The sequence below is a fragment of the Chiloscyllium plagiosum genome, unplaced genomic scaffold (genome assembly GCF_037043375.1).
Source record: "Chiloscyllium plagiosum isolate Xiang-an unplaced genomic scaffold, Cpla_swu_hap1 HiC_scaffold_53X, whole genome shotgun sequence".
NCBI classification, from domain to species: domain Eukaryota; kingdom Metazoa; phylum Chordata; class Chondrichthyes; order Orectolobiformes; family Hemiscylliidae; genus Chiloscyllium; species Chiloscyllium plagiosum.
In genome coordinates, this window is record NW_028270191.1 from 25219352 (window position 1) to 25244393 (window position 25042).

General features: G+C 42.7%; 1 protein-coding gene across 4 annotated transcripts in view; it reads right to left on the reverse strand.

Annotated features, from left to right (window-relative positions):
- LOC122543279 (arf-GAP with GTPase, ANK repeat and PH domain-containing protein 1-like) overlaps positions 1-25042 on the reverse strand; it is a 203688-nt gene that overhangs the window by 90510 nt on the left and 88136 nt on the right. For all 4 annotated transcript variants that reach the window (XM_043681772.2, XM_043681770.2, XM_043681769.2 and 1 more), the window contains exons 2-3: positions 11549-11607; positions 979-1066 (exon numbers count right to left, since the gene is read on the reverse strand). In XM_043681772.2, coding sequence (XP_043537707.2) covers positions 979-1066; positions 11549-11607 — 147 coding nt within the window. The remainder of the gene's footprint in view (positions 1-978; positions 1067-11548; positions 11608-25042) is intronic.

Genomic DNA, 25042 nt, shown 5'->3' on the forward strand with positions numbered 1-25042 from the left:
ATCTTCCTATGAGCTCCACCCAAGGAAGATCAACAACTGGCCATAAGAACACAAGAAAGCCTGGAATGAGCAATGGCCATTAATCCCTGTACAATTTAATTGATATGCACAGCCAGTTTTTTCAATACCCAGTAACATGTAAACTTTTTTGTGCAGCTGCACCTGCGTAGTACTTAATACAGTACAGCTCACATGGCACCTTCCAGGTTTCTGCCCAGTTGTGCATGCACAGAGTTGAGTGAAAACTGGGAATGGCTTTTCAGCTCATCAAGCTTGCTCTCTTTCACAGTACATGAACAATTTATTCTTTCGTAGACAGTGTTCCACTCCTTCACCTTGCTGAGGAAAAGTCCCATTAATATTCCATAATGAACCTTAATGTATAGGACCAATTTCCAGAATACTCAGCAATTCCAATTTCTTCACTCCATTAATCCCTTCATCTCTAGCCATGAGACAGCCATTAAGTCCCATGCAGTAATCCATCATCTCAGTCTACTTTTTTAAAAAAAGAAAACTGTAAAAATGGGTTAGACAGTACCTGGAGGGGTACTGTATTAAAGTAAATCCAAAGTTCAAGAGTATCATTTCAGTCTATACTTAACCCAAAAAATCAGCTGTTGCAAACAATATGTTATCCAGATCTCTTTTGAAGAAGTTAATCAGTGTCCATTTGATAACTACAGCTGGGAGTGTCCTCCTCTATCATGGCAGAAAAGTTTCTTCTAATTTCTGATCTTATTTGGTACACTCGGGGCAGGCGGAAACCAATGATATGACTTGTATTTCAAGCCATTTTGTACTGAACAAATTTTGCAACATAAAACTAAATAAAATGAAGGCAATAATCACTTTTCGCAACATTCAAAATATTTACTCCTGCACATTTTAATACAGAGCCCGGTTATGGCTTGCATTTATAGTTGTGCCCTGAATTACTAGAAGGCATTAAAAACTCCAAGGAACTATGGCACTCACCTTCTGGAGACTCATCATGGACATAGGTGCCAGTCAGGTATCGATGTACAAGTGCAGACTTCCCACTGCACAGACTACCAACCAATCCCTGTGAAAGAAAAACCATGAGATCACAGAGCTTCTAGTTCATAATTGGTACATTCACAAGCATGTGACTAGTTTTGAGAGGACAAAACAGTGTGATAAAAAACTGAAAATGCTGGAGTTCTTTTCTCTAGAAAAGGCTGAGGAGCTGACCTGATGAAGGTCTTCAAAATTACAAAAAGCTTTTGATAAGTTGGATACAGAGATGATGTTTCTGCTTGTGGAAAGAAACCAGAACTGGGGGCCACCAACTAAAAGCATTCAAGAGGGCACTGACTGATTTTTGTATAGAAACAGTGTGCAAGGGCATGGAGTAAAAGCAAGACATTGGCACTACTGGGCAGCATGGTGGCTCAGTGGTTAGCACTGCTGCCTCACAGGTTCGATTCCAGCCTCGGGTGACTGTCTGTGTGGAGCTTGCACATTCTCCCCGTGTCTGCGTGGGATTCCTCCAGGTGCTCCAGTTTCCTCCCACAATCCAAAGATGTGCAGGCTAGGTGAATTGGCCATACTAAATTGCCCATAGTGTTAGGTGTATTGATCATTGGGGAGGTGGGTCTGGGTGGGTTGCTCTTCGGATGGTCGGTGTGGACTGGGTGGGCCAAATGGCCTGTTTCCACACTGTAAGGAATCTAATCTAATCTAAATTAAACGGGCAGCACGGTGGCTCAGTGGTTAGCACTGCTGCCTCACAGCACCAAGGTCCCAGGTTCAATTCCAGCCTCAGGTGACTGTCTGTGTGGAGTTTACACATTCTCCTTGTGTCTGTGTGGGTTTCCTCCGGCTGCTCTGGTTTCCTCCCACAGTCCAAAGGTATGCAGGTCAGGTGAATTGGCCATGCTAAATTGCCCATAGTGTTAGGTGCATTAGTCAGAGGGAAATAGGTCTGGGTGGGTTACTCTTTGGAGGGTTGGTGTGGACTGGTTGGGCCGAAGGGCCTGTTTCCACACTGTAGGGAATCTAATCTAATCTAGGTCATGATGCTTCTTTGAAGAGCTGGTGCTTACATGACAAGCCAACTGGCCTCCTTCTGCATTATAACGATTCTGTGAATGCAAGATAGCAAGTAATAAGCCTAACAGAAAATTCAAGAGAATTTTGTTTTACCTGGATTACTGTGTGGGCAACCACAGGAAGTGGTTAAGGTGAATAGTATCAACACATTGAAAAGGAAAACTGGATATACGTGAGGGAGAATGGAAGAGAAGATTATAGTAATGGGGTTAAATGAGGAGTTAGGATGAGGCTTGTCTTGAGAAATGGGAATGGGATGAAAATGGGATGAGAATAGCCAGGTGATTGTTCTGGACCAGTGCAGACTTGATGGGCAGACAGGCCTTTTTCTGTGCTGTAGACCTCTATGATTCCATGGAGCATAAAGATTGGCCCAGACTAGTTGAGCTGAACAATCTGTTTCTATGTTGTAGACCCGATGTGATTTTATGTAATATTGGAACCTTATTTCTCTGTTCCTTTTCCAGCTTGTCCACTAAACAATTCAGACTGCTTTTCTGCCCTTTGTCCTCCCACTGCTAACTTGTTAATGATCTGCACTAGCCAGGAAGATTTAGTTGAGATCCTACATGTGGACAATAAGTACTGTAATCAGAAGAACTACAGTTCAGGTGAGACCAATTAAGGATGCCAGTTTTGTCCCTCTTCCTCTGTCTCTTAAAATTGTACACATTATCATTATGCACCATCTGGTGGCCTGACTGGGAACAACAATAAAGCTAAGCCAGTGTGACCACCCTCTGGGATACAAGCTAAGCCACTTGAAATCAAGTTGAATGCTCTTTTTGTTGGCAGTTCTACCAGACAGCATCAGCACTATAAGTTATAATACTATTAAGTTACAGATCTCTTCACATATCCTCATTTAAGAACAGTATGGTCAGTTGGTTGAGCCTTGGTCTCATAGCAAAAAATGCTGGTTCAAATTCTGGCAAAGTTCCCCATTTAACCTTTTAACCTTAGGCAGTGATAGCATGTCTTAGGTCATAGGAGGAAACAGGAGTATGAAGTCTTGAATGACCAGCAAAAGAAACATGGATCAGCATCAGGCCCAAAGTAAATAATGAACAACTTCACAATCTACGTTACTGACTTGGTTGAAGGGAAGAGTATATTGTCACCAGGTTTGCTGATGATATGAAGACAGATAGGAAAATAATTTGTAAGGAGAATTCAAAGAGTCTGCAAGGGGATATAGATAGGTTAAGTGAATGGGCAAAAATATGGCAGATAGAGTATAATGTGCAAAAACATGAGGTTGTTCACTTTCACAGGAAGAAAGCAGCACATTATTCAAATTGAGAGAGATTGCAGAATGCTGTAATAAACAGGGATCTGGTAGTCCTTGCACATGAATCATAAGAAGTCAACTTTATTGGAAAGGGGATGAAACATTAAAGTATGAAATTCTTGCTACAACTACAGGGTGAGGGCGGGACCACACCTGGAGTACACAGTTCCTGCCATTTCACTTCAGGAGGAACATGTTTGAGTCATAGAGTCATAAAGATGTACAGCATGGAAACAGACCCTTCAGTCCAACCTGTTCCTGCCGACCAGATATCCCAACCCAATCTAGTCCTACCTGCCAGCACCTGGCCCATATTCCTCCAAATCCTTCCTATTCATATACCCATCCAAATGCTTCTTAAATGTTGCAATTGTACCAGCCTCCACCACTTCCTCTGGCAGCTCATTCCATACACGTACCACCCTCTGTGTGAAAACACTGCCCTGTATGTCTCTTTTATATCTTTCCCCTCTCACCCTAAACCTATGCCCTCTAGTTCTGGACTCACCCATCCCAGGGAAAAGACTTTGCCTATTTACCCTATTCATGCCCCTCATAATTTTGTAAACCTCTATAAGGTCACCCCTCAGCCTTCTACGTTCCAGGGAAAACAGCCCCAGCCTGTTCAGCCTCTCCCTATAGCTCAAATCCTCCAACCCTGGCAACATCCTTGTAAATCTTTTCTGAACCCTTTCAACTTTCACAACATCTTTCCAATAGGAAGGAGACCACAATTCCACGCAATATTCCAACAGTGGCCGAACCAATGTTCTGCACAGTCGCACATGACCTCCCAAGTCCTGTACTCAATACGCTGACCAATAAAGGAAAGCATACCAAACGCCTTCTTCACTATCCTATCTACCTGTGACTCCACTTTCAAGGAGCTATGAACCTGCACTCCAAGGTCTCTGTTCAGCAACACTCCCTAGGACCTTACCATTAAGTGTATAAGTCCTGCTAAGATTTGCTTTCCCAAAATGCAGCACCTCGCATTTATCTGAATTAAACTCCATCTGCCACTTCTCAGCCCATTGGCCCATCTGGTCAAGATCCTGTAGTAATCTGAGATAACCCTCTTCACTGTCCACTACACCTCCAATTTTGGTGTCATCTGCAAACTTACTAACTGTACCTCTTATGTTCGCATCCAAATCATTTATGTAAATGACAAAAAGTAGAGGACCCAGCACCAATCCTTGTGGCACTCCACTGATTCCTGAAGAAGGGCTTATGCCCAAAACGTCGATTCTCCTTCTCCTTGGTTGCTGCCTGACCTGCTGCGCTTTTCCAGCAACACATTTTTAAGCTCTGATCTCCAGCATCTGCAGTCCTCACTTTCTCCTAGGCACTCCACTGGTCACAGGCCTCCAGTCTGAAAAACAACCCTCCACCACCACCCTCTGTCTTTTACCTTTGAGCCAGTTCTGTATCCAAATGGCTAGTTCTCCCTGTATTCCATGAGATCTAACCTTGCTAACCAATCTCCCATGGGGAACCTTGTCGAACGCCTTACTGAAGTCCATATAGATCACATCTACCACTCTGCCCTCATCAATCCTCTTTGTTACTTCCTCAAAGAACTCAATCAAGTTTGTGAGACATGATTTCCTGTGCACAAAGCCATGTTGACTATTCCTAATCAGTCCTTGCCTTTCCAAATACATGTACATCCTGTCCCTCAGGATTCTCTCCAACAACTTGCCCACCACCGACGTAAGGCTCATTGGTCTATAGTTCCCTGGCTTCTTAAACAGTGGCACCACGTTAGCCAACCTCCAGTCTTCTGGCACCTCACCTGTGAGTATCGATAATACAAATATCTCAGCAAGAGGCCCAGCAATCACTTCGCTAGCTTCCCACAGAGTTCTAGGGTGCACCTGATCAGGTCCTGGGGATTTATCCACCTTTACCCGTTTCAAGACATCCAGCACTTGCTGCTTTGTAATATGGACATTTTGAAAGATGTGACCATCTATTTCCCTACAGTCTATATCTTCCATATCCTTTTCCACAGTAAATACTGATGCAAAATACTTATTTAGTATCTGCCCCATCTCCTGCGACTCCACACAAAGGCTGCCTTGCTGATCTTTGAGAGGCCCTATTCTCTCCCTTGTTACCCTTTTGTCCTTAATGTATTTGTAAAAACTCTTTGGATTCTCCTTAATTCTATTTGCCAAAGCTATCTCATGTCCCCTTTTTGCCCTCCTGATTTCCCTCTAAACAGTTCAGAGAATATTCACTTGGCTTATTGCAGAGATGAAAGAGTTTCCCTTATGAAGAAAGGTTGAGCAGGTTGGGCCGATACTTATTGGAATTTAAAAAGAATGAGAGACGATCTTATTGAAAACATACAAGCTTCTCGGGGGGCTTGACAGGACAGATGCTGAGATAATGTTTGTGTTTTTGGGAGAGTCGAGAACTAGGAGCAGAGTTTCAAAATAACAGGTCTCCCATTCAAGACAGAGTTGAGGAGAGAGTTCTTCTTTCAAAGAGTCATTAAGCTTTGGAATTCTCTTTCACAGAGAGCAGTGAATGTTGGGCCATTGAGTAATTCTCCAGACAGCATGTGGACCAGTAGCCTTTTAGGTTATTAGGAGCCTAACTGAGGCACCAGATACAAACACTTTTCAGAAGTTGAGGGATTTAGTTAAGGAATACTATAACCCCAAGCCTCCTCTAATTCTGAGATGCCATTGTTTTTACTCATCAATTTGAGAACTAGGGGAAAATGCGGCAAGTGGAGCATATGAATTACAGGGTATTCCAATGGAAGTGGACACCCTTGCCAGGCTGACTGAGCTTGGAGGACACCACTTGAGAGAAGACAACTGTATAGCCTCACTCAGGACAATTCCAGAACAGAGGTACTCTAGGTCAGCCCACAACAAAACCCCAAATCAAAGCCAAGCCTCAGCCAAACAGTTAACCTTTTCTTCAGGATATGGACCTGCAAGCCACTGTAGTTGCTGCCGGTATGCATTCTCAAGACCGCAAAACAGGCACACTTGACCTAAACTGAGCAAGGGAACTCATAGGCCGGTATCCAGGCAAGTGCACACCCTGGAAATCCCACTTACATCTGGTTTGGAACAGTTAAATTGCTTAGCAACATCCCAATCAGAACCAATAAAAACAAACATCTGGTTAAATGGTCACACGGTTCTAATAGAGGTCAGTACAGGCATGGCCGTTTCAGCGATCACAGAACAAATCTTTAACAAAATTTGTTCTGGACTCTAACTCTTACGTTTGCGCAAGGCCTCAGCTAGACTGAGAATCTACATTGGGGAACCTTCACAAAGGAAAGGTACAACTTCAGTTCTGGTCCTTTCTGAGAACAACTGGTTTAGTTACCACTGATTGCCGTAAATGTTTGGGCCCAAGCTTAATGGGGCGAAATTAGTTGAGAAAGATTCACCCTGATTGGCTCAACATTTTTTGATTAGAGAATGGCTGCCTGCGTGAATTCCTAATTACATACCTGGAGGTTTTTCAGGAAAGTCTAGGGGCTATCAAAGGAGTGAAGGCACCTGACATGTTGACCAGGGCTTGAAACTGCATCAGGAACACCACTGCCGGACTCCACTAAGCGAGAGAGACAGTTTAATTCAGGGAATGAAGTTTGGTGGAGAAATCACAGAAATGGCCCTGCATGGGTAAGGGGCATAGTCAACGCAAGGTCAGGTCCAGTGACACATGAAGTTCGGGTAGGGTCGACAGTCCTGAACAAGCATGAAGCCCATATGAAAGCTGCAAACTTGAAAAAAGGGCAGGAGCGAAATGTGCCTGACTTCTCAAAATAGTCAGAAAGGCTGGTGAATCCCCTGGGTTCTCCCTCTGCATCAAGTGTTCAAGAGACCTCAGAATCTGAAACGGACATGGCGGATGTTGCCACCTCAATGCCTTTGTCACCCGAAGAGGATAATGAGTTTCTTCCAAGATGCTCCAGGCATAAGAGGTGAGCGTTACACACTGTCCGTATCTACAGCAGAATTGGAGGAACCTGACCCATTGCTAAAATGCCTCAGGAGGAGCTACAAGAAGAAGAATCAGCCTATGTCCTCAGACTCAGAGGGGGAGTTGGAGTGCTTGTAACAAAGTCAGCCAGGTGGACGTCATAAACTATGAGTTTCCTGATTGAACCAGAAATAGCCCAAAATCGGGAATGCCTGGCTGACAGATAAGAACAGGACTGCATGCGCCACTTCCGTGGTTATGTTCAAGCCCAAGTGTCCAGGAGAGAAAGCATGTGGTCTCCACCTATGCTCTCGATGCCTTTAGGGACAGAAGGGCACCGTGGGTATCGGAGTTCTTTACTTCCCCTCGAAGTCCATTTTGATTTAATTCCTACCTCCTCCCTTTACTTTTTCCCATCGGCATTGCCCTTGTCAGGCTTTGCTTGTTAATAGTTCACTGGCCACATGGTGTTTTTCCTGGTGGTGGATATATTGGATAAAGTTCAAATGCAATGGTGTTTTTTTTTTCAAAACAAAACTTGTCAGACATTCTCACATATTGACAGCTGGATCAGTGTTCAGGTCTCTCCACAGGTAAATAAAGGGTGGCTTGGTGATAGGATACCGGCCTCTGTGGAGTTATTTTGCCCACTTTTAGAGACTATCCTTTGGACCAACTGGCTCATATTGACCATCAAAAATGATCTGTCCATCATCAGGCAAACTGTCAATTTCAGCAAAAACAGAAATTGCTAGAGAAACTCAGCAGGTCTGGCAGCATCTGCAGAGAGAAAGCAGAGTTAATGTTTCGAGTCCAGTGGCGAAAGTGTTAATGGTTTAGATGGAGAGGAATTTGTTAAGTGTGTACCAGACAATTTTCTGATTTAGTACGAGGATGTACCGACTAGAGAAAATGCATAACTTGACCTACTCTTGGGAAATAAGGCAGGGCAGGTGGGGGAGGTGTCAGTGGGGGAGCACTTTGGGGCCAGCGACCATAATTCTATTAGTTTTGAAATAGTGATGGAAAAGGATAGACCAGATCAAAAATTTAAAGTTCTAAGTTGGAGGAAGGCTAATTTTGAAGGTATTAGGCAAGAACTTTCAAAAGTTCATGGGGGCAGATGTTCACAGATAAAGGGATGGCTGGAAAATGGGAAGCCTTCAAAAATGATATAACTAGAGCCCAGAGACAGTATATTCCTGTTCGGGTGAAAGGAAAGGCTGGTCGGTGTAGGGAATGCTGGATGACTATAGAAATTGAGATTTTGGTTAAGAAAAAGAAAGAAGCATATGTCAGGTATAGACAGGAGAGATTGAGTGAATCCTTAGAAGAGTATAAAGGCAGTAGGAGTATACTTAAGAGGGAAATCAGGAGGGCAAAAAAAGGATATGAGATAGCTTTGGAAAATAGGATTAAGGAGAATCCAAAGGGATTTTATATATACATTAAGGACAAAAGGGTAGCTAGGGAGAGAATAGGGCCCCTCAGAGATCAGCAAGGCAGCCTGTGTTTAGAACCGCAGAGATGAGGGAGATACTAACCACATATTTTGCAAGTGTTTACTGTGGAAAAGGGCATGGAAGATACAGAATGTGGGGAAATAGATGGTGACATCTTGAAAAATGTCCATATTACAGAGGAGGAGGTGCTGGATATCTTAAAATGCATAAAAGTGGATAAATCCCCAGGATCTGATCAGGTGTTCCTTAGAACTCTGTGGTAAGCTAGGGAAGATTGCTGGGCCCCTTGCTGAGATATTTGTATCATCGATACTCACGGGTGAGGTGCTGGAAGACTGGAGGTTGGCTAATGTGGGACCACTTTTTAAGAAAGGTGGTAAGGAAAAGCCAGGGAACTATAGACCAGTGAGCCTGACATCGATGGTGAGCAAGTTGTTGGAAGGAATCTTGAGGGATAGGATGTACATGTATTTGGAAAGGCAAGGGCTGATTAGGGATAGTCAGCATGGCTTTGTGCATGGGAAATCATGTCTCACAAGTTTGATTGAGTTTTTTGAAGAAGTAATAAAGAGGACTAATGAGGGCAGAGCAGTAGACATGATATATGTGGACTTCAGTAAGGCGTTTAACAAGGTTGCTCGTGGGAGACTGGTTAGCAAGGTTCGATATCATGGAATACAGGGAGAACTAGCCATTTGGATACAGAACTGGCTTGAAGGTAGAAGACAGAGAGTGGTGGCGGAGGGTTGTTTTTCACAGTGGAGGCCTGTGACCAGTGGTGTGCCACAAGAATCAGTGCTGGGTCCACTGCTTTTCATTATTTGGCTGTGAACATAGAAGGAGAAAGTGAGGTCTGCAGATGCTGGAGATCAGAGCTGGAAATGTGTTGCTGGAAAAGCGCAGCAGGTCAGGCAGCATCCAGGGAACAGGAGAATCGACGTTTCGGGCATAAGCCCTTCTTCAGGAATCATAGAAGATATAGTTAGTAAGTTTGCAGGTGACACCAAGATTGGAGGTGTAGTGGACAGCGAAGAAGATTACCTCAGAGTGCAATGGGATCTTGATCAGATGGGCCAAGGCTGAGGAGTGGCAAATGGAGTTTAATTTAGATAAATGTGAGGTGTTACATTTTGGAAAAGCAAACCAGAGCAGGACTTATAGACTTAATGGTAAGGTCCTGGGGAGTGTTGCTGAACACAACAGGCTTTGGAATGCAGATTTATAGTTCCTTGGAAAGTAGAGTCGCAGGTAGATAAGATAGTGAAGGAGGTGTTTGGTATAATTTCCTTTATTGGTCGGAGTATTGCGTATAGGCGTTGGGAGGTCATATTACGCTTGTACAGGACATTGGTTAGGCCACTTTTGGAATATTGCATGCAATTCTAGTCTCCTTCCTATCAGAAGGATGTTGGGAAACTTGAATGGATTCAGAAAAGATTTACAAGGATGTTGCCAGGGTTGGAGGGTTTGAGCTATAGGGAGAGGCTGAATAGGCTGGGGCTGTTTTCCCTGCAGCATCAGAGGCTGAGGGGATAGAGGTTTATAAAATCATGAGGGGCATGTATAGGATAAATAGACAATATCTTTTTCCTGAGGTGGGGGAGTCCAAACTAGAGGTCATAGGTTTAGGGTGAGAGGGCAAAGATATAAAAGGGATCTAAGGGGCAACTTTTTCACGCAGAGGGTGGTACGTGTATGAAGTGGGCTGCCAGAGGAAGTGCTGGAGGCTGGTACAATTACAACATTTAAAAGGCATCTGGATGTGTACAGAGGAACCTTGATTATCCAAAGGACACAGGCGAGGAGTATTTCATTCAATTAATTGAATTCCGGATAATCGATGCCGGACAACATTGTTTAGCCAAGCATCGGGACCTTGTGATCTTGCCGGATAATCTGATATTCTCTGTATATGAATCAGAACGGTTTAGAGGGCTATGGGTCAAGTGCTGAAAAATGGGACGAGATTAGTTTAGGATATCTGGTTGGCATGCACGAGTTGGACTGAAGAATCTGTTTCCGTGCTGTACATCTCTATGACTCTTCTTCAGAACTGACAGTAGCTATGAAAAGGTGGAATATATACTGATGGAAGAGGGTGGGGAGAAAAGGAGTGAGTGGATAGGTGGAGATAGAGAAAGAAAGTTAGCCAGACAAAGGGATTGTTAATCGTAAATCAGAGAAGGAGAAAAGCTGATAAGCAGGACCATGAAAGTGAAAACGGTCTGGTGGGGTGTGGGGCTGGGTAAAGGACATGGAAGAAGGTATTCAGGCTCTAAAATGATTGATGTCGATGTTGAGTCCTGAAGGCTGACGGGTCCACAAGCAGAAAATGAGATGTTGCGCTTCTAGCCTGTGCTGAGCCTCGCTGGAGCCCTGCAGTAAGTATGAGACAGAAATGCTGGTCACAAAATTCAGTGGTGTTTGCGTTTTGGGGGATTGGGGGGTTGGGGTGCAATGGTGGTAGGGATGTGTGTGTGAAGCAATAGATGTACTGGGAGTATGCTCAGGGTCCGAATACTGCCTGTTGGATGTTTGCATAAACTGCCTGAACTTTGATCTCAAGTTTCATGAACTCTTCAAGCCATGAGGTTGGAATGCTCAATAGCCATTTCTTACCCTGTATTTTTTAATCACACTCAGTGTTTCACAGCAATATATCTCAAAATCAAGGGCACAAACCAGTTCCTACAGTAACAGCCAAAATGGCAGCTGTTAGGCTTATGATTGAGGAGCAACAAAAAGGCAAACTTACCAACCGGAGCTCTGGGACTGAGCGACTTAGCGTCCACTCCTGGCTGTTTACAAAGGCCTCTGAGAGGAATAGAAAATAAAAAAGGAAGTCAGCAGTGAAAAAGTAGAGAAATATTCAACTTAACATGCAGCATGAAAAGTGCATTGAAGAGTTGCACACATGGGTCATTTTCCTGAGGTTAAAGGTCATACGATTTAAAAACAAGAATAAAGTCCTTAAAGCACTTGGGTGAGGATTAGGGTTAGAGCCCATTTAAGAAAGGAAGAGTGATAATACTAGAAACTCTAAGCTAGTCTGCACAATGTCAGTTTTAGGGAAACTTTGAGACAGTCATCTCAGGCAAAGTTAATTGACATTTGGAAAAGTACAGTAAGAAATGAAAGTCAGCACAGGTTTGTTAAAGGCAATTCATGTTTGACTAACTTGATTTAAATGTTTTAATGAAGGAATAGAGAGGTTTGATGAATGTCGAGTGGTTGATATATATATGATCTTTCAAAAGACACAAGTACTGCAATTCACACATTCATTACCAGGTGACAGGAGAAAAACCTTTTTTAAAAGCACAGTGAGTTGTTGTCATTGAGAATGCCCTACCTGAGAAAGCAGATGACCGAAGCAGATTCAATTAGAACGTTGAAAAGGGGAACTGATTGAACACTTGATGAGATAACATTTGCAGGGCTACAGGGAAAGAGCAGAAAGGAGTGGGACCAATTGGATGACTCTTTCATAGAGTCAACAAAGATATAATGGGCCAAACAAGCCATCCTCTGTGTTGTATCTATGATTTACTGATCAATGAAATCAATTATTAAGCAAACAATGTTTAAACAAAATATTCATGCTTTGTTCAGTGATAAGGAACATCAATGGCTTAAGCAGGGATATTGGTTGGAATTTGAATATGTGGCTCAGTCAATGGTACAACTAGTGCAGTAATGAGATATGTCCCAAAGCTACACAATGCATCCTATTTAAACCAGTTAATCAAAAAATAGTATTTGCTTATTAGAATTTCAAAGCAGGAGTGTCAGGAGTTCTGTTCACTGTAAGAGGTGATCCTGAGCTGGCTGGGTCAGTGTCATGTACTATGCACATGTAAATAAAGCGTGACTTGGTGACGGGATACCTACCTTCATGGAGTTATTTCACTGCCCTTTCCCCATAACTCTTGATTTCCTTACTGATCAAGAATCTATCTCGGCTTTCAATATACACCAGGACTCTGCCCCCACAGCTCCCTGTGGCAAGCAGTTCCAAAGACTCTCAACCCTCTGAGAGAAGAAATTCCTCCTCACCCTTGTCTTAAATTGGTGCCACTTTATTCTGAGACTATGCCCTCTAGTCCTTGACTGTCCCATAAGGTGAAACGTTTTTTCAGCATTTACCCTGTCAAGCCCTTTAAAAATCCTGTCCGTTTCAATGAGATTACCTCTCATTCCTCTAAACTCCAAGAAGTAGAGTCCCAATCTCTTTAGCCTTTGCTCATAAGGCAATCCCTCTGTATCAGAGATAATTGTTGTGAACATTCTCCGAACTACGTCGAATGAATAATATCTTTCCTTAAATAAGGGACCAAAACTGCTCACAGTACTCCAGATGTGGTCTCCCCAGCACCTTGTACAGGTGCAGTAAGGCTTCCCTACTCTTATACTCCAACCACCTTGAAATAAGGGCCCACATTCCATTAGCCTTCCTGCTTACCGGCTGCACCTGTGTGCTAGCTTTTTGCATTTCGTGCACAACCTCCTCCAATTAATTGCTTAATTTCAATATTGCAGGGTCTTTTTTTAAACAGAAAACTATGAGACCAGATTTACCAACTTCATCAGAATATATCACAAGTTTGTCCCACTTCTGTCACCGTGACATGTGTGCTTTGCCTAAAGGTAGGTCCCCTGGTTCATTATCTGCAGATACTTCATCCTGAGCTGTTTTCTTGATGGTTTCTGTCAGTTGTGGTTTATCATTGCTTCCACTCTTGGGGACAGAGCAAGAAGGCAACTCCCAGGTCAACCTCATCCTGAATGGAAACTGAAATCAATACTGTTGCATTATTCTGAACCATATACATGCCATCTAACCAAATGAGCTAACCAGAATGGTGACAATGTGCTACTCATGAGTAAAGGGAGTGGTTGAAGTGAATTGTGTGGATGCATTTAAGAAGGGAGCTGAATTAACATGAGAGACAAAGGAATAAGAAAAATGGAGATGATGATGGTGTTAGATAGAAGGAGGCTTGTGTAGAGCATAACCAGTGGCACAGACCTGTTGGGCTGAATGGCCTGTTTCTCTGCTTTAAGTACTGAGTAATTCTACATAATCATCATTCCAATACAGATTCAGTACCCTCTGAACATTACATCATTCCTCCTGTTCATTTTATACTAAGTAACTGAACTGTCCAGAAAATTAAAGAGCCCAAATTTGTGGATTTTGCTGATTTCAGCTGAGAGCATTGGTAAAATTGCCCTCAGTGCCCCCTATTTGGGGATGTGTGAGGCAGACAAATGAAAACTAGCCAGGTCTTCTGTCATTTTCAGGAACCACATTTGAAGGGATTATCCCCATATCCTGGAGTAAGACTCCCTGGTGAGAGCTTGGAATTCAATAATTTATCCTCAAATCCTTCTCAGTTTTCTTTCATTCTTCTCTTCAGCACTTTCCATTAATATCTTTTAAAAACATGACAGCTTATTCTGCAGATTAACTTCACAATGAGTGTGAGAACAACATGATGAATAAAATTACAAATGATACACTTTGATCATATATTTTCCTTGACTCAACAAGTAGTCTAGATATTCCGATCTATTTAAAAGCATAGGGCAATTTCACCAACACAAAGGAGTATGGGTAACCATCAGTACATTTCACAGTGATGGCAGACTCAATGAGTACTGAAATGAGTCAGGACCAAATAATATGTGCAATAGTGGTAATATCTGTTGAGCTGGGGCTGCTTCCTCTGAATTATCACTCAGACATTAGCACTGCATCAAATTCTGGATATCAAACTCCATCATATGGGTGTGAATAGAGGTGAAGATGTTCCTTATATGTGAAATTGTTCCATGTTTCCAACTTTAAACTCCATGAGGCACAAATGTCCTCTCTTGCAGAAATTCAACACACACTGACTATTGAAATTTCAACATGTGCTGCTGGCAGGTCTCAAACATTACCAAGCAAATATTTTGACAGCACTAGCATCCAGGCCACAAAACAAGAAGGTTTTCTTTTTGTGAGCAGGAAAGTCCAATACATTCTGTAACATTAACAATTTCTTTATATGAAGAGCACAGAGGAAATTCTCCCCCATCCCCACTCTTTGTTCACATATGAAACAACACCAGCAGTGACTGGTGTTAGAAATAATAGCTTGTAACAATAAAATGCATTTCTTCCATAAGAACCTTTAAAATATGGTTGTATATTGTTGTTGTCTGTTGCTTTTTCTCTACTCGACTAACTCTGATGCAGTGCTAACAGTTTCTTCTCATGCCCATTAAAAAGTGAATGACCTCCTCTCTCACATTCGTTACTTCAACCCAAAAAGGACAGTATCCATCTAGTGTCAATCAGTGCCAATGCTAATTCTGCACACTGAGATGGGGACTCAGTGTAGTTTATTTTTCCTCTCTTCTTCTGTTTCTATAGGAAACAGGTCATTAGAATCATTCCAGCTTAAATGTAAAACTAAAGCAGCTGCCCTGTCAGCTGCCAAGAAGTGACCAGTAGGCTCAGCTTCCAAGATCGCCTGCATACTTTGAATATGGCTTTCTGCAAAGCTTTACTGTATACATATTCTCATTTCAGTCATAGTACTGTTCAAGATTTCGAAAAACCTCAAATGCCACAATTTGTTTTAAATGTTCACTGCCTAGTCCCCTCTTCCTGATTCCTAGGAAGTGACCTCTGCCAGAAAGTGCATCTGTGTGTTTATATAAGGTAAGCCAAGGATCAGGGAAGTATGATCACTATTGTAATTTATGAAAAGCAACAACTACGTTGTGCACTGCAACCTCCCACAAGCTCCTTAAACTTCAAACACTTACTACAGACATATGTGCCTCAGATCAAACTGGAATCTAGGAGTTCCCACATGCTGCAGCTGTGTTAAATCACCTGCCTCACTATCCTTAACATGTTCTAATTGGCTCCTTAATTATTTTATGTAATTATATATCTATTTTTGTTTTTATATATTTTACTAACATTACAACCAGTTGCTATACTATTTTGTACATTAGGAATAGAATAAATGGGCGGCACAGTGGCACAATGGGTGGCACAGTGGTTAGCATTGCTGCCTCACAGCGCCAGAGACCTGGGTTCAATTCCCGCCTCAGGCAACTGTCTGTGTGGAGTTTGCACATTCTCCCTGTGTCTGTATGGGTTTCCTCCGGGTGCTCTGGTTTTCTCCCATAGTCCAAAAATGTGCAGGTTAGGTGAATTGGCCATGCTAAATTGCCCGTAGTGTTAGGTGAAGGGGTAAATGTAGGGGAATGGGTCTGGGTGGGTTACTCTTCGGAGAGTCGGTGTGGACTTGTAGGGCCTGTTTCCACACTGTAAGTAATCTAAATCTATAAATCTTATTCACTTACAAGATACTTATAAAATAACTAGCTTCTTCTTAGCATATTTTGAGAAGGTTTGGAGCTCAGGTTGAGGTTCTGGATGTAGGTTTGCTCGCTGAGCTGGAAGGTTCGTTTACAGACATTTCGTCACCATACTAGGTAATATCATCAGTAGCCTCCGGATGAAGCACTGGTGGTATGGGCTGCTTTCTATTTATGTGTTTAGGTTTCCTTGGGTTGGTGATGTCATTTCCTGCGGTGACGTCATTTCATGTGGTGAGGCCATTTCCTGTTCTTTTTCTCAGGGGATGGTAAACAGGATGCATGTCAATGTGTTTGTTGACAGAGTTCTGGTTGGAATGCCATGCTTCTCGGAATTCTCGTGCATGTCTCTGTTTGGCTTGTCCTAGCATGGATGTGTTGTCCGAGTCAAAGTAGTGTCCTGCCTCATCTGTATGTTAGGATACTAGTGAGAGTGGGTCATGTCTTTTTGTGGCCAGGTGATGTTCATGTATCCTGGTGGCTAGTTTTCTGCCTGTATGTCCAATGTAGTGTTTGTTACAGCTCTTGCAAGAACTGCAGACAAAACACGTCTGGAAACCCTAGCCACTCTCCCCTACATCAAAGACATCTTGGACATGACTGCTAAACTACTCACTTTCTGGATTAGTGGTGCTGGAAGAGCACAGTAGTTCAGGCAGCATCCGAGGAGCAATAAAATCGACGTTTGGGGCAAAAGCCCTTCATCAGGAATACCACTCAGACCTCTTGGCATCATTGTAGCCCACAAACACACTAAAATAGCAGCTAATGAACTTGAAAGACCCTATACAAACAACAAGCAAAATTAATGGCATTTACAAAATACCTCGCAAGGACTGTAACAAACACTACATTGGACAAACAGGCAGAAAACTAGCCACCAGGATTCATGAACATCAACTAGCCACAAAAAACACATGACCCACTCTCACTAGTATCCTTACATATGGATGAGGAAGAACACCACTTCAACTGGGACAACACATCCATCCTAGGACAAACCAAACAGAGACACGCACAAGAATTCCTAGAAGCATGGCATTCCAACCGGAACTCTATCAACAAACACATTGACTTGGATCCCATTTACCACCCCCTGAGAAAAAGAATGGGAAATGATCTCACCACAAGGAATGACATCACCAACACAAGGAAACCTAAACAGAAAGTGGGCCATGCCACCAGTGCTTCATCCGGAAGCTCACTGATGATGTTACCTAGTATGGTGACGAAAAGTCTGAAAATGAACCTTCCAGCTCAGTGAGCAAACCTACATCCATAGCTTCTTCTTCTATAGCAAACTGAGAACTAAATGCAGAGAATACTGGAGAAACTCAGCAGATCTGGCAGCATCTGTGAGGAGAAAAACAGAATTAATTTTTCGAGTCCAGTATGACTCTTCTTCAATTCTGAAGAGTTTGAGCTTGAAATGATAACTCTATTTTCCTCTCTAAATTTGCTGAGTATCTCCAGCAGTCTCTATATTTGTTTCAGATTTTCAGCATCTGTTGTATTTTGTTTTTAATGAGACTAAGATCTGATTTGTGGCGGCTGAAAAAGTTATAAAAAGCAAAAGCAATGGAGCATCTATTTCCCAAAACAATGCAGCGCTAGATTTTCAACCAAGATCATTTGCTCACATCTGTGCAGTGGAATTTAAATCCACAAATTTTAGACTCAAAGATGAGTGTGCTCTGCACTAAGCCTGAGCCAAGATGTGGCCTGTACCTGTGGAATTCTATTCCAGTGCTCACCCAGTGTAAATCTGGCCTGGAGGTCACAATATCTTGAGAAAAAGAAAGAGCAATTCCAGTGACTATTTTCTGTGACTTAATAAGAATCGAAGCTTCTCTCACCCAACCATCACTAACCCCACTCAGCCCAAAAGCAAGAAGAAGAGTTAGTCAGTAGTAAAACTGATTTATGCTTTCTAACTGGAAGTATTCCACTGATCACAGATATGTCCTGGTAGCTCTTCCGGTATCAGACAATAGTATGTAAGAGCTTGTATCTTTCACTAAGTGGCAAGCAATTGCATTATGAACAGAAATTCGGATTATTTTCTCAGATGCACATAAATCAATCAACATCTGAAAGCATTCAGTACAACCCAAGCATATGTGAGTGATCTTAATAGCTGTATTTCATAATCTTCAGGGAGCAAAGTATTGCAATGCAGTTGAACCTAATTCTTTTAACTGACACCTGGAGTCCCAGAATAGCCAAGACCAAGGGTGAGAAAGAATATTTAGTAGCACAACACATAAGAAAAACCTCTCCAAAAATTGAATGCTGTAGGGTTGACCCTTCTGAAGTTGGTCAGGCAGCATCCGAGGAGCAGAAAAATCAACATTTCGGGAAAAAGCCCTGCATCAGGAATAGAGGCAGGGAGCCTGCAGGGTGTAGGGCTTTTGCCCGAATCGTCGATTTTCCTGTCCTCAATGCTGCCTGACCTACTGTGCTTTTCCAGCACCACTCTAATCTAGATTCTGGTTTCCAGCATCTGCAGTCCTTGTTTTTACCTGCTGGAGATCAGAGTCTAGATTAGAGTGTTGCTGGAAAAGCACAGCAGGTCAGGCAGCATCCGAGGAGCAGGAAAATCGACGTTTTGGGCAAAAGCTCTTCATCAGGAATAGAGGCAGGGAGCCTGCAGGATGGAGAAATAAATGAGAGGGGGGTGGGGGTGGGGAGAAAGTAGCAAAGAGTACAATAGGTGAATGGGGGTGGGGATGGAGGTAATAGGTCAGAGAGGAGGGTGGGGGAAGGTAGCAAAGAGTACAATGGGTGAATAGGGGTTGGGATGAAGATGATAGGTCAGAGAGGAGGGTGGACTGGATAGGTGGAAAGGAAGATAAGCAGGTAGGACAGGTCATGAGGGCGGTGCTGAGCTGGAAGGCTGGAGCTGGGGCGAGGTGGGGAAGGGAAAATGAGGAAACTGGTGAAATCCACATTGATGCCATGGGGTTGAAGTGCTCCGAGGCGGAAGATGAGGCGTTCTTCCTCCAGGCGTTGGGTGGTGAGGGAGAGGCTCCCTGCCTCTGTTCCTGATTAAGGCTTTTGCCCGAAATGTCGACTTTCCTGCTCCTCGGATGCTGCCTGACCTGCTGTGCTTTTCCAGTACCACTCTAATCTGGACTCTGATCTCCAGCATCTGCAGTCCTCACTTTCACCTTCTGAAGTTGGGCCAGACGATGGTAGCAGTGCTCCGCAACCAACCAATGCTGTATCTAATTTGAGAGTATTTAATGTGGCCAGTGGGGTAATTATAGCTCCCTTCAATGGACAATATTTCAGAATCCACACACAAGAACCAAACGCAATTAGTGTTCACCTTGCCTGATATTTATCTCCCAGCTGACGTGCATCACTCTTTGATGGGCTGGGTTTATTCAATGTACAGACTTCAGTGGCTTGCAATTGTTCTGATTGTAGAAGTCATCAATCAGTTTGAATAGAGTTGACCTAAAAACAAATATTTGACTTCTTTGCAAGGAAGCAAGAACTGCAACATGTTTCCAGTGTACGTGCAGTTGCTAATTCAGGATTGCAGTTAATCTCTCAGGAGTCATAGAGTCCTACAACGGAGACAAGTCCTTTGGCCCAAACGGGTCCATGCCGACCAAAATGTCTATCTATGTTAATCCCATTTCCCTGCACTTGGCCCATATCCTTCTAAACCTTTCCTATCCATGCATTTATCCAAATGCCTTTTAAATGTTGTTAATGTACCTGCCTCAACAACTTCCACTGGCAACTCATTCCATATGCGTATCACCCTCTGTGTAAAAACATTGCTCTTCAGGACAATTAGAACATAGAACATCACAGCACAGTACAGGCCATTCGGCCCTCGATGTTGCTCCAAGCTGTGAAACCAATCTAAAGCCCATCTATTCGACACCAATCCATTTTCATCCATTTGTCTATCCAATGACCATTTAAATGCCCTTAAAATTGGCAAGTCTACTACTGTTGCAGGCAGGGCGTTCCATGCCCCTACTACTCGCTGAGTAAAGAAACTACCTCTGACATCAGTCCTATATCTATCATCCCTCAATTTAAAGCTACGTCCTCTCGTGCTAGCCATCACCATCCGAGGAAAAAGGCTCTCACTGTCCACCCTATCTAACCCTCTGATTATCTTGTACGTCTCAAGTAAGTCACCTCTCAACCTTCTTCTCTCCAACGAAAACAGCCTCAAGTCCCTCAGCCTTTCCTCATAAGACCTTCCCCCCATACCAGGCAACATCCTAGTAAATCTCCTCTGAACCCTCAATTTTTAATGCTTTTACTCTCTTCCCACCACCCACCATCCCAAAATGGTTGAGAGATGAAGTCACCATCTCTGAGCCACACATTGAACAAGGACAGGATCATACTTTTCTGTGATTCTCTCCCCCTCCCCACAGTCAAACTCCAGTGGTTCATCCAACAACTTGAAAGGGAAAAAAATCTGTTAAACCTACTGTTGCTGTTACTGACTGAGAATGAGTTTCAGAGCAAGAAAGTGAAAGCTCATTGTCCTCAGAACAAGGCAAGATCCCCAAATTATGTTGTTCCACCATTAGCAACTGTGTCTTCAGCTACTGCCCCCCCAACCTCAATTCCCATATTCTCTTTTTAAACCTTCTCCTAAAATCTAAATAATTTGACCAAGCCTTTGGTTATTTGTGCTCCTATCTCTTTTGTAGTTCAGCATCAAATCTTATTCACTAAATCTCCTATGAAAGACATTAGAATGTTTTGCTAAAGGTGCTATATAAATGCAAGCTGTTACTGTTTCTCCATTGGTGAATTTGATAAACGTGTGCATTGGAAATAAGTCCCACAGTAAAATAAAAGCATTATTGATATTATTTGAGTAACTACTCTCAAAGATTGGATTCACAAGACAAAAGGCATGTTCATATTATCACATTTTGTAAATCCAAATATTACATTACATTACAGTGTGGAAACAGGCCCTTCGGCCCAACAAGTCCACACCGACCCGCCGAAGCGTAACCCACCCATACATTTACCCCTTACCTAACTCTACAGGCAATTTAGCATGGCCAATTCACCTGACCTGCACATCTTTGGACTGTGGGAGGAAACCGGAGCACCCGGAGGAAACCCACACAGACACGGGGAGAATGTGCAAACTCCACACAGTCAGTCGCCTGAGGCGGGAATTGAACCCGGGTCTCTGGCGCTGTGAGGCAGCAGTGCTAACCACTGTGCCACCGTGCCGCCCACGGTGAAGAGAAATATATTCTCTTTTTTGATAAAACATGGGGTCAGCTTCACTTTGAAAGTTGAATGACGGTTCCGATCATGCAAGTAATTCTGGAAGCGCATGCTCTGGGCTTTACATGTCTGTGGTGTTAGATCTTAACTCATAGTACCCATGGTCTATAAAGTTAATTGCTTTTCATTAGCAGGAGATTGTATCAACATCAGACAAGTATAGTCACCTTATCAAGAGTTGAAGCATCAAAGCACGTAGAGAAAAAAATCAGCAATGTTTTGGACACTCGTGAATTAGTCTGTGAGCTTAACTCAATTTACAAACAACAATCCTCTTCTGAATTATTTCAACCCAACTAACACCCTTTAGGGAAGGAAATTTGCATCCTTATCTGGTCTGGCCTATATGTGACTCCAGATCCACAGCAATGTGGTTAACTCTTAACTGTCCTCTGAACATTTTGGGATGGGCAATAAATGCTGGCCTGGCCAGTGACGCCCTCATCCTATGAATGAATAGAAAAAAAACCAACACGCTGTCCCAGATTCCTACAGCTCATTCCTAATGATGAGGATGGCCGGGAGATCTGTAATTTTAATGGGGTGAGATGGATGGTTCTGCATTACTGATCCAGCATGCTCTGCTGAGAGTTACTAGGTATACTTTCAAATTTTCACTGGTTCAGGCTCTGTATTTGCACAGAATCACAAAGCACGTGTGGAAGTGATTTGGCCCATCATGTCTGTGCAGCTCCTTTGAAAGAGTACAAATTTTCACACAACTCCCCATGAACACTAACTTTGGCTTTAATCTTTTCATTTTAATACTATAAAATATTGCTATCTGAATGCAGATGTCCCTCTTCCTCCACCAACAGAATTCCATGAGTCATTTTGCATTTAGCGGAGGACAGATAGAGCCTCAATTTAATAAAAATAAACATAATTTCATCCAAAAAAGGGCATCTTCAATAGTGCAGCACTCCTATTCTGCACTGAAGTATCAATCTAGATTTTATGCTCAAATTGGTAGGGTTAGGGCTTGAGCCCACAACCTTTTGACCCAGAGGGCAGAAATGCTACACTTGCAATTGCTAAAGCTTTGGAGCCATTCATGGGAAACTCTATGCTGTCAATTCATTCTAGCAGGAACTATTCCTCTGTGACTCTTTTCTGCACTTCCTCAATGTCTGATCAGGGTTCAAAAAAAGTACCAAGATGCTAAAATTATGTAGTGGGTTTTTGAGGGTGACAAACATTATTAGTTTTTATACCTCTCAGCAGAAATGTAAATTTCAAAAGGTATTCCCATTAACCTATTTAATGAGGGCAGTGTAAATATTCAGGGTCTCAAATTGCTACAGCCTTAAATCATTTTGCACATGTTCTTTTTTCCTATTTCTTTTAGGTAAGTATGTTCTGAAGTGCTCAAGTAGCAACTATCTGAACCACAGAAGCCAGGAAGCAAGTTCAATCCGCACTCTGTGTTGAGTTAATAGGTTCTAGCCTGGGGCAGCAGGAAGGGTGGTGAGAAACCTGCCTCAAATCCTCACTAATTCAGATTAGGGAAGAGAAAAGTAACCAGAGTTCCTACTTTATGTCATGTTCCAGATAGTGGGTAGGCACGGATGAGGACAGGATTGGGCAAGAGAAAAAGGAGAAAAGATATTTGGCTGCTCAGGTAGTGGAAGGCTATGGCTTTGTGCAACCTGTTGTCAATACCAAAAGGTCCCATTGCACTCTGTTCACAATTACAATTGTACAGAAGATGCTGAGTGAAGGTCAAGCAACATTGCACAGGAAAGAGGACGGGAGAGTAACATCGAGTCTACTCTACCATTCAATTAGATCACGGCTGATCTAATAATCCTCAACTCCATTTTCCTGCCTTTTCCCCATAACTCTCAATTCCCTTACTGATTAAAAATCTGTCTGTCTCAGCTTTGAATATATTTTAACGACACAGCCTCAACAGCCTTCTGTAGTACTACTCTCAATTACCCTTCCAGGGTTACACAGCAGCATTGAAAGAGATCTGGGGATAATTTGTCTCACTGCCTTCAGATGACAAAAAGGTATGTGTGTAATGGTGTTGATACTGTAGTAATTGTAATGAAGGTCAACCAGGTGGACTCATAGAATCTGAGTTCCCTGACTGGAACTGTTAACCTGGTTCAATCAGGGAGCCCTAAGTGTCAGAGGTTCTGTTCATTCTGAGAGGTGGCACTAAGGAAGCCAGACCAGTTTCAAATACTATGCACATGTTAATAAAGGGTTTCTTGGTGACAGGATCCCAGCTTCTCTGGAATTATTTCAAATAAGAGACAGAGTTAGCATACAGAAAAATGGCAATTTTTACTTTGAAACTAAATATTGGCATGTATGCAAGTATAAAAATTAAATATCAATGATTTTGTTTGCAAATCTCTCAAAATGCAAATGCATCTGTAACCTTCCTTTAAAAAGTTAAAAGGTTTCTCGTCCACATCCCACAATGAGTCATGTCAAGATTTCTAGATGTAAAATCATCATTTTCAGTTCCCTGTAGTGTGCCGTCCACCTTCCCACACACTCATGAAAATTGATGCTCAACTGCTGCTTGAAGTTGTTGTGCTTTTGCGAAGGAGCATTAGAGGAAGAGTGACAGCAAGAAGTGATTTGGAGATGCCGGTGTTGGACTGGGGTGGACAAAGTGAAAAATCACACAACACCAGGTTATATCCAACAGGTTTATTTGGAAGCACACTAGCTTTCGGAGCGACACTCCTTCATCAGGTGGTTGAGAGCAAGGAAGGCTGAAATCAAGCTTCAAACAAAAAGAGATCTATTTTTAACTTGTTTCATTTTCATGCTTTGCAATGCCCCATTCTGCAACACAAACAAAAGGCTTGATCTCAGACCACCAGACATTGGGCGATAATGAATCGGAGTGACCCACATAGGAATACAGGAGAGCACACAATGTGAAAAGCCCATTCAACTACTCAATCCTGTTCTTTCTACAGCTAGGATACACTCTACCCTATCCTGGTCTTTACTCACCCATTTAATTTCCTCCCACTCTAGCCTTTTGTTTGAGGTTCTGAGAGAGGAGTGTTGTCAGGACATCTGAGGAACTGCCACAGGACCTTTTGCATTCCCTTGTTACAGTCATATTATACAACCGTAAAACTTAATCAGAAGATATCCACCAAGACATTCAGAAGCTATTCTAACTGAAGTGTTGATATATGACACTAGTGTTTGATACTAAATTACCACATGGGCAGGAGAAAACCCTAACACCATGGTCACAGATTGTGATTTTAAAAAATCATTTTATAGCTGATATAACTAATAAAAGGAAAGACATCCTGGATCAGTACCATTTATCAGTGTGGAGTTTGCACATTCTCCCCATGTCTGCGTGAGTTTCCTCCGGGTGCTCCAGTTTATTCCCACAATCCTAAGATGTGCAGATCAGGTGAATTGGCCATGATAAATTCCCCATAGTGTTAGGTTTATTAGTCAGGGGTAATTATATTGTAGGGGAATGGGTCTGGGTGGGTTATTCTTCGGAGGGTCAGTGTGGACTTGTTGGGCAGAAGGGTCTGCTTCCATACTGTAGGGAATCTAATGTAAGTACAAAGAAGAAGCC